Source organism: Chiloscyllium plagiosum, chromosome 34, assembly GCF_004010195.1.
Source record: "Chiloscyllium plagiosum isolate BGI_BamShark_2017 chromosome 34, ASM401019v2, whole genome shotgun sequence".
Taxonomy (NCBI): Eukaryota; Metazoa; Chordata; class Chondrichthyes; order Orectolobiformes; family Hemiscylliidae; genus Chiloscyllium; species Chiloscyllium plagiosum.
In genome coordinates this window covers 21706001-21716017 of record NC_057743.1, presented here as the reverse complement: position 1 = coordinate 21716017, position 10017 = coordinate 21706001, and the positions used below count along the sequence as shown (strand labels likewise).

Here is a 10017-nt window from a genome sequence, read left to right as displayed (position 1 = left end):
ACTGATCTTCAGAGGGCAACTAAGTGGGATGGTCCATCAAAGCATGGGCTCAGCTCATGATGGGAGTTAGAACATTATGATGCAACATAGTTCACCTTCCAATTCCAGCTCCACCTTCACTTGTTCTTGGAGGTTTTGTTTTCAAAGTTTCGATGTCACGCCGCGTGTTGAACTCATTAATCCAAGAGCGTAGGGGAATGAAGGTGAGGCCTCAGCTGAGGACTGATCTTCAGAGGGCAACTAAGTGGGATGGTCCATCAAAGCATGGGCTCAGCTCATGATGGGAGTTAGAACATTATGATGCAACATAGTTCACCTTCCAATTCCAGCTCCACCTTCACTTGTTCTTGGAGGTTTTGTTTTCAAAGTGGACATTGTTTAGATTCCCTACAGTATGGAAGCAGGCCCTTCGGCCCAACAAGTCCACACTGACCCTCCAATGAGTAACGCACCCAGACCCATTCCCCTGTATTTTGCCCCTGACTAATGCACCTATCACTATGGCCAATTTTAGCATGACCAATCCACCTAACCTACACATCTTTGGACCGTGGGAAGGAAACCTATGCTGACACAGGGAGAATGTGCAAAGTCCACATAGACAGTTGCACGAGGCTGTAATCGAACCAGGTCCCTGGTGCTGTGAGGCAGCAGTGCTAACTGCTGAGCCACCGTGCCACCACAGTGAGAGAAGCAGGCAACTCCAAACCATACAGACACAGTGCTGAGGAAATGTCCTGACCTCTGCTCCCAACTCCATGGCAAACATTTGCTGATCCAAAATATTTCCAGGTAAGCATAATTTGTTTTTTAAAAATGGTCTTCATAAGTAGGTGAAAAGCTGCTGGAAATACAATAATTTCAAACACAAGACATGATTTGGTTCCTCTTTTTGACCATTGGTACATATTTTTGTGATTTTGAAGCTTATAATTTGCAGAGATATTTTATTATTTTCAATTAAATTGGAAGACATATTCAGTTGCTAATTTTAATTTACTAATAAATTAATAATTTTCTTCATATTTTAAGTATGCTTCATCTCAGTTACAGCAGATAATCAGTTAATTACTGCTGGAGTTTCAGGAGAGAGATAGGATTTAAAATTGCTGAATAACGAATCAAGGATTTAATTCTAATCTCTTGAGACCATTCCAGTCAGGATTTGGGAAGCCACTTTTGAATTGCCCGCATTCTATACAAATTTTATCATCTTCCATCCTTCCTCATGTGGTGGCGGATGTGATGGATCATTGAATCATACAGTGCAGAAGAGGCCCTTCAGTCCATCTAGTCTGCACGATCAAAAACATACTACTATGTATACTGGTCCCAATTTCTGCACTAGGGCCATAGCTTTGAATGTTATGACAAATGTTACGATGCTGCAAACAAGCTCCCTAAGCGTTGTGACATTCAAAATAATCCAATCTGTTCAATCTAAAGCACTTTATGCTTTGCTGTTGTTTTTTTATTTATTTAAAATGATAGGCAAAATCACTGACATCTGATTTTTCAATAGACAAACCAGATCATCCTCAGTTTTAGATTTAGACTTTTTTGCCATGTTTCCTCAAGTAGAAAAGTACAGGAGTACAGTGAAAAACTTTCAATGTCACCACACATGGTGCCATTTTAGCTACAAGAACCTCCGTACAACAACTTAAGGGTAAGGTAGAAAGAAATAAGGAACAAAGTTAAACATTACCCTGGGGTGGGGGAGTCCAGAACTAGGGGGCATAAGTTTAGGGTGAGAGGGGAAAGATATAAAAGAGACCTAAGGGGCAACCTTTTCATGCAGAGGGTGGTACGTGTATGGAATGGGCTGCCAGAGGAAGTGGTGGAGGCTGGTACAATTGCAACATTTAAAAGGCATCTGGATGGGTATGTAAATAGGAAGGGTTGGAGGGATATGGGCGGGCTGCCAGGTGGGACTACATTAGGTTGGGATAGCTGGTTGGCATGGACAAGTTGGATCGAAGGGTCTGTGTCCATGCCGTACATCACTATGACTCTATGACTATTACAGTCCTTAGTATTACATTGAAAAATAAATAAATAAAGCTAAAAGTTCAAACATTGCAGTCTTTCTTAAGTGCTTTGCCATGCTAGGACTGCATTTTCGACAAGGGCTCGATCACAGGCGGCACAGTAGCTGCATGGTGGCTCAGTGGTTAGCACTGCTGTCTCACAATGCCAGGGACCTGGGTTCAGTTCCTTCCTCGGGTGACGGTCTGTGTGGAGTTTGCACATTCTCCCTGCGTCTGCGTGGGTTTCCTCCGGGTGCTCTGATTTCCTCTCACGTTCCAAAATATGTGCACGTTAGGTGTATTGGCCATGCTAAATTGCCCATAGTGCTGGTGCATTAGTCAAGGGTAAATGTAGGGAAATGTGTCTGGGTGGTTTACTCTTCTGAGGGTCAGTGTGGACCTGTTGGGCTGAAAGGCATGTTTCCACACTGTAGGGAATCGACTCACCTCAGCTTTAGCATGTTTTCCCCGTGCTGGCTCAATCTGATCTGCTCTCATCGTCGCTGCAAATGTTGGGGGAACTTCCATTGCTGTGTTGGGCTTGCTCCTGTTCTCTCTGGCTGCTAAAGCCCCAATCCAAGTGTCGTCTGTACTGGCCCTTGGCCTTGCGTTCGGTCTGCGCACCGGGTCAGGCTCCCAGCTACTGGACATCGAGCTGACTGCCAAACTCAAGGAGCCCAATTCAAGGTAACGTAGTAAGAACAAAAACTAAAACTGCACTCGAAAATCACGTAATTTCTCCATCCAACTCCTTCAATCACCCACTTCACTGGTTTATAGCCATTTGAACTTTACAGTAGCCTCCCCAAAACACTGAGAGGTTGAGATGACCCTCTCAGCAGTGGTGTTTTGATGGAGCCCATTCTGCCATTATGGCTGAAATATAACTCTCCAACATATCCTTGGTTTAGGCTGGGGTCCTAGGAGTGTTCTGCACACCAACAGGAGCTTGTCTACAGAATCCTGGTGGTCTTGCAAGATTACAGATGGAAAGAGTGATCCCCCTCACCCCAGACCCAGTTATCAGAAACTCTTTGCCCCTTCAATTCCCTCAGACTTTTCCTCTTTCAATTTAACTCAGCATTCCGCTCCCTTTCAACATAAACTATACCGTTCCTTCAATTTGGAAGCTTCCCAAGTAACAACTGCGGGAAGCCAAGGAAAAGTATCTCGCCAATTCACTACTAAATGGTAATGATGGAAAATTCGTACCTTCAAATTACTTTATTTAAAATCAGCTAAAAATATCAAAACTCTGAGCCGGGTTTTAGACTCCACTTTAAGGGCTCCACTTTAAAGAAACATAAACCAACACAAACAATTCAAACCCTTTTATTATTTATAGCCTTATTTTGGACATTGGAAATTTCATTTACAAAAAGGGATTTTGCAGTCGGCAATATTTTCAGAATAAGTTTGATCGATTTGTTGAAAGAAAAGGAATTTAAGAAGTTGTCACCTTTTGTTTTGAACTTGCAATGATGTGTTTAAAAAGCTTGAATGATTAGAATGGGGCAAAAGAGTTGCAATGAATATGTACCAGTGATGCTAAATGGGTTCAATGTGAATCAACCCCCATTTTACAAGATCTTTAATTTTCTATTCGACTGGAGTCAAGCCTGTTTTGTGTAAAGAGGCAAATTTCACCCCCTTCCTACACCCATAGGTAATCATTGGAATTCTAGCTATAGTGAACCAAAAGGTAAGAAGTACCAGGTCTTTTTATCGTGACGTTTGTGTGGGAATGTTTACATTGGATTTTTCATTACAACACATGACAATTTTAATGTTATAATGGTGAATACTTTATTATGGTGGCATATTTAGGCTGTTGGGGATAATTGAAATGATGAGTAAAAATGATAATGAGAGGTTATATAGAATCAGAAGTGTGTGGAATGAAAAATAGGAAACACTACATAATTAAAATATTTTGTACAATTAAAGAAGTTCAGGAATAAACCAACTTTAAAATATATAACAGCATATTTAAACAACTTTATGTATGTTTGTATAGTGCTTATGTTTGTATGCAGAATAAATATATCTATTTATAATACATTAATAATCATATGCCTGCATGCACATCCATTATAAACTTCCATGTCATAAATTATAATGGAAAATGCTCACGTAAATTATCATGCAGGTATTATACATGCTTACTGTGGTGGGTTTCAATTATTAGCCTGTGACACAGAGAAATCCTTGCTCCCTGCTCTCAAACCAGTTTGACTCCTCTCCATCCTAAATTGTCATAGGTTTGTAAAATAACTACACACAATTACTTTAAATCTCCCCCCATTAGGCTTGGTCAGACTCCCACTGTAAATCAGGCAGGGATTCCCAACCAAGACTGGCTTCCTGAGTGTTGCAAAATTGGATATCGGGGTCTTTTGTCACTAGGTGTTCCTAATTCAGTGACTCAGATTAAATCTGACTTAATATTGGAAACCTCAAAGAAGTGAGCTATATTGGCCATCAAAGTAGCCTGGATAAAGCTGACTAGCTCTGGGGTCTAGATGAATAAAAATCAAGAACTTGCTTTTACATTAAAAGGTGCATGTGCAGAAACTTCCACAACCTCAGAATGTTCCAAAGAACTTTACGGCTAATTAAGTACTTTTAAAATGGAATCACAGTTCTAATGTAAGAAACTTGCACCCAGTTTGTACAGCAAGCTCCCACAAACAACAACTTGATAAGAACAAGATAATCTATTTGAATTGTGCTGATTGAAGAATAAATATTGTTCAGGCCAAAAGATGTAACGGGATCCTTTACCGCCTGGGGATTTGGATTTGAAAGTGTTCTGAATTTTCAAAGACAGGTACACTTTTTTAGGTCCTTAACACAGAGGGAGAAGGGCATGGGCTAATGGGACAGGTAGTGGGGAGGACGTCAGCACGGCCTTTGTACCTCAGCAGGTAGGGGTTGGTAATTCCAGCAGTAGTAAACAGTGGCCATAGGCACATCGTTAACAAAACTCAAGACGGCTAGCCCTCATGCAAAACAAAATGCCCCACTGCTGCCACCCAAATCCAATATGGCCAATGGTAGATTGGGAACACAAACTGATCAGGCTAATCATTTAAATAATATCTAAATATTAGGTAAAAGGATGGGATGCCTAACTTTAGAAAAGGGCCTGAGTTATATTTGCCCATCCTGTATTCCAACCTCGGTATATAGACAAGCTATCCACAGCCTCATTTTCTGTTCAATATGTAAACATGGATAATTGAGTTCGAGTGTGCAAACAGCTTTCTGAGGCTCTCACAGTGACATAATTGAATCACCCAAAGGCTTTTTCACTGTTAAACAGTAGCTGAGATCTACACTGTCCAAATTAAAAGATTTAAAATGAGTTTTAAAAGCTTGGGTTTTCTGATTAACATTAGCTCCGACATTGCATTCTGTGCCCATGATCTCTTTGATGAAGGGTTTGGGCTCTGAGGCCTCAGACTGTTTCAAAAGATTGGACTACAACAATCTATTTTTATCTCCCAAAATGTAAGAGCTTTCTGGGTTGGTTGCAGAATTTAACAGTGTGTAATTAGTGGATTAACAGACACTGTGGCCTCATCCTGTAAGAATCTTCAGTGTGCCTTTTTTTCCAAAAACACTTTGAAAGAAACAGGATGTGGGAGTAGTGTGTACGATGGTTGTGGGAAGCTGATGCTAGATTTGGAAGATGTGGGGCATGGTTATGAAATCTTCGAGCAATGAATGCTGTTTTAGAATGAGTTGCATTTTGGGAGATGGGGCAAGAAGACCAGGAAATGGGTTTTATGTGATATGGGAGCATTAGCAGCCAGAGGTGGAAGTTGAAAGTTGAGAAGATGATTTACCAAACACCAGAACAGAATATAAACAACACAGTCGACTTATACACAAAGCAGCAGAGGGAGACTTAGGAACAAACAGCGAAGGGAACTTAGAAGCAAATAGAGACTTTGGGAACAAACAGAAAAAAACCCCCCTCAGAACTAGACCTATTAATGCAAATCACAGACAAGGCTGCTAGATTGAGGAAAACACAGACAGGACAGCAAGATTTCTCTTTCCAATCCTTGTCTCAAAAACACATCAGATAATGAATACTTGTAATTCCCAGTTACAAGTCCAGAAAAGCAAAAAGAAAAATTGTTCACCGACCTTCATATTCTGTACAGATGGAGACTTGGGGCAAGATTGGCTCATAGCTGAAGAACAAATGTTAAATGCTGTTCCAAGTCTGGCTCATTCAGAGCTGGGACCCTGGACATGAGGCCAGCTCATGTCCAGAGGGGGAAAATACAAAATGGAACCTGTGTTTCTAACTGGGAATTTGCAGGCAGACTATCTGACAACTGAAGACTGAAGCCACTGTGCTTAGGGATATGGCCAGTGCAACGCTGACAATGAAATTTGAGGTGCATTTGTAACTGCGGTGTCAGTTCAAGGCTGTTCTACTGACAATGTCACTGCAGCATTCAGGCAAAGTTTTCTCCTTTCACGTTGATATTGGAGCTAGCATCTAAATACAGCATGAAACTGGCATAGAGTTTAACATTGAGCTGACACCGCAGCTCCCATTGCAGGGCCAACATTAAACCTGTTCATGTTAATTGACTACCAAGCTCATCGCATATAACCTCGTGGCAAAACCATTTCATGTTTGTGTTGTTTCCAGCCAACACTAAAGGGCCACAACAGCTTGGCTACAGGAAATAAATGAACCATTTTCCTCCCAGCAGATCGCTGGGAATCCTCATTGGCTCAACCAAAGAGAGATGTTTCAAATACATAACCCACAACAGGCTTTAGCATGAGTCAGGGAAGGATTAACACATTGAAAACAGAACTTTACATCACGGTCAAGAGTCGGGTGACAGAATGGAGCTACAAGAAGCAGCCATTTGAAAATAAAGTCCTGATTTTAAATAAACCAGGAACAGAACAGTTCTGGATCATACACCCGCTCTACACCCTAAAAGACCATAAGACGAAAGCGCAGAAGCAGGCCATTCAAGCCATCCAGTTTGCTCTCCCATTCAATTAGAACATGGTTGATCTGATAATCCTTAACACCACTTTCCTGCTTTTCCTCAGAAACCTTGATTCTCTTACTGATTAAAAATCTATCACGACCTTGAATATACTCAATGAGCCAGCCTCAACAGCTCGCTGTGGTAAAGCATTTCATAAATTCACTGCCCTCTGAGAAAAGATATGCCTCCTCCTGTCTGTTTTGAAAGAGCAACCCTTTATTGTGAGATGACGCCCTCTGGTCTTTGCCTCTCCTTCAAGGGGAAACAACCTTTATGTATCTAGCCTCTCCAGAACCCTATGTATATCTCAAAAAGGCTGCCTCTCTTTCTTCTAAAGTCCAATGAATGTAGATCCAACCTACTTAAGCTCTCCACATAAGACAGTCCCTCCACGCCTGGATCAGTTCACTGCACATGCTCTGGACAGCTTCTAAGCCAGGATATCTTTCCTTAGATAGGGAGCCCCTAACTGTTTATAGTATTCGAGCTGTGGCCTGATTTGTGCCTTGGATTATTTTAGCAAGACTTCCCTATTTTTACACTCCATTTTGAGATAAAGGTCAACATATCATTTGCCTTCCCTATTACCAGCTGAACTTGCATGTTCGCTTTTTGAGATGTTTGCACGAGGATTCCCAAATCTCTCTGTGCTGCAGCTTTCTCCGTTTAGATAATATCCAGCATACATATTCTTCCTTCCAAAGTGCATAACCTCACATTTTCCCACTTTTTTCCCCCATCTGCCAAGCTTGTGGCTACACACTTAATCTGTCTATATATCTCTGCAGACTCTTTGTGACATCCTCAGCAAATGCCTTCGCACATCAGACTTGGCTAAAGAACATTTACTTTCCTCAACAAATTGTGGCCCCAGCACTGATCCCTGTGGCACTCCACCTGTTACACCTGCCCAATTTTACACTCAACCTGGCATTCACACTGAACTCTGTTTGAAAGCAGAAGAATAGCAAGACTTGGGCTTAGTAAGTGTGACAATAGGAGGTTTTGCACTTGACACACATTATTTGGTAATGTCCTGTGGGATTTCTCACACTGAGTCAGAGGTCATACGGCTTTATAGTTAGTAGACTCGTGTACAAAAGATGGATCAATGGAGTAATCCCACTTGGTAGCTGGCAAAATAAAAGTTGCAGAGAAGCAAGTGACAATGAAATTTCACTGTAAGTAATGGCAGCTATTTCTGAAAGGATGCTACTTACATCAATCACTAATTTACATTAAAAAAAAGTTTGTCTGCAATAAAACCTTTAAGAATTCAGTTGTAGCTTTCCAAGTTTTTTAAATCAAGCACACTCTCAAATGTTCCAATCGTCAGAGGACTGTACCTTTTCTTTCAACCCCTGCTTATGTACAAGATTACATGCTATGAAACTGCAAGTTATATACGTTCAGAAGTGTATTGAATTTACAGCATAGAAAGGTAATTTGATTTATCTGGGTCTATACCCCAGTGTTAATGTGCAACATAAGCCTAATAACAAGTTAGACAGCCGGCTGGTAAAGTGACCCAGCTCTTGAGGTTTCAAAGTTTACAAAGAAGTTAATGAAGGTTTTATAAAGACAATTCAGTGGGGAATTGTTATGCCATTTTTAATGTTTTGTAAAATTTGATTGCAACCTTTAGTATGGATATTAGTAACTTCAGTTATGAAGAAAAAATGTGGACTTTGCTTTCGACAAATATTTTTCAGTAGAAGTAATTTGTGGGGCCACAATACTATGTCTATTAATTGTGCTTCCATTCAAGAGTGGTGTATTTTAACACTGAAATTTCCATTTGAGTACTGTGCCATCTAGTAGCATCACAGGTAACAGCTCTGGGGTACTCAGTGTTCCATTGCAATTATTTACATAGCAAAGTTTCAGCAGGGTACACATATAACACAAGACCTTATATATATGTATAAGTACATGTAATATGTCAAAGTCTGGCTTCAAAAATGCTTGAAATTGCACCAGAGTGTCACAAGTCTAAATGCTAGGAATAAAACTTGCTTGCAAGTCCACTTCCAAATCGAGGAATTTGCCCCTTACATTCTCTCAACTCTGTACACGGTTACACATCTCATAGCTCATTTCAAATACCAATGTTTGTCATCAATCAAATCCTCTTTAATCTGGACATTCGCATTGTGAACCACAACATTTTCGTTCAAGTTGTAGTGTGTAATGTAGGGTTTCTTCTCTCCTTTCCCATGTGCAGCTTAGAGTTTCTGCACAATTAGTAGGTGTGCTAGTGAATCCAAAAGTCATACCAGTAACCCAGTGTCCACTGAAACAACTCAAAATTGCTGGGCAGCAATGAGCCATTAATAAAGCTGCAAGATACTATATCACTGAGCATACAATAATGTAGAATCAACATTCCAATATTACAATGATATTTAATCAATAAAATTAATTTTTTTGTTGTTGTGAGGAGCTTTACCATTAGCAAGGCAATAACAGCTTCAATTTGCATGTCTTGTTTAACCTTTCTACTGCTGTGCCTGAAGGAAAGTTATGTACAATCACTTTAGCATTTTGCAGTCCAGTGTTGCAGATGACAACCTGCCACTGAGCGTGGCACTGCGTATTTTTTTTGAAGTTCTAACCAATATGGATTTCTTAAAGACTGATGAAAGAACAATGAGGCAGGGAACAAAAGGTAGCAATTGTTGAAGGTAAAATCCCACCAGCCTTTCTTCATGTCAACAGTTACTTGAATTATTCCATCACTGACGTTTTTTTTAAAAAGAGCAGAATTCTAACGTTAAAGTTGGCATCAAAGTTAATTTCTTCAAAAGAGGATATGACTTGCTATACTCCAACAAGTATTCCCATAAAATCTGATCCACTCTGGATAGAAATGGGTGCTCCTGCACTGTTGTCCACAAATATAGAGGTATATTGGCCAGCCTGAAAAACACAGAAGAAGAAAAAAATATATAAAT

The 10017-nt window shown here is 40.4% G+C and overlaps 1 protein-coding gene across 3 annotated transcripts in view; it reads right to left on the bottom strand.

Moving 5' to 3' along the window:
* Positions 1-3346: 3346 nt before the first annotated feature.
* c1qtnf12 (C1q and TNF related 12) overlaps positions 3347-10017 on the bottom strand; it is a 96020-nt gene continuing 89349 nt past the window's right edge. For all 3 annotated transcript variants that reach the window (XM_043675814.1, XM_043675813.1, XM_043675815.1), the window contains one exon: positions 3347-9982. In XM_043675814.1, the coding sequence (XP_043531749.1) occupies positions 9884-9982 (99 nt within the window). In that variant the 3' untranslated portion in view covers positions 3347-9883. The remainder of the gene's footprint in view (positions 9983-10017) is intronic.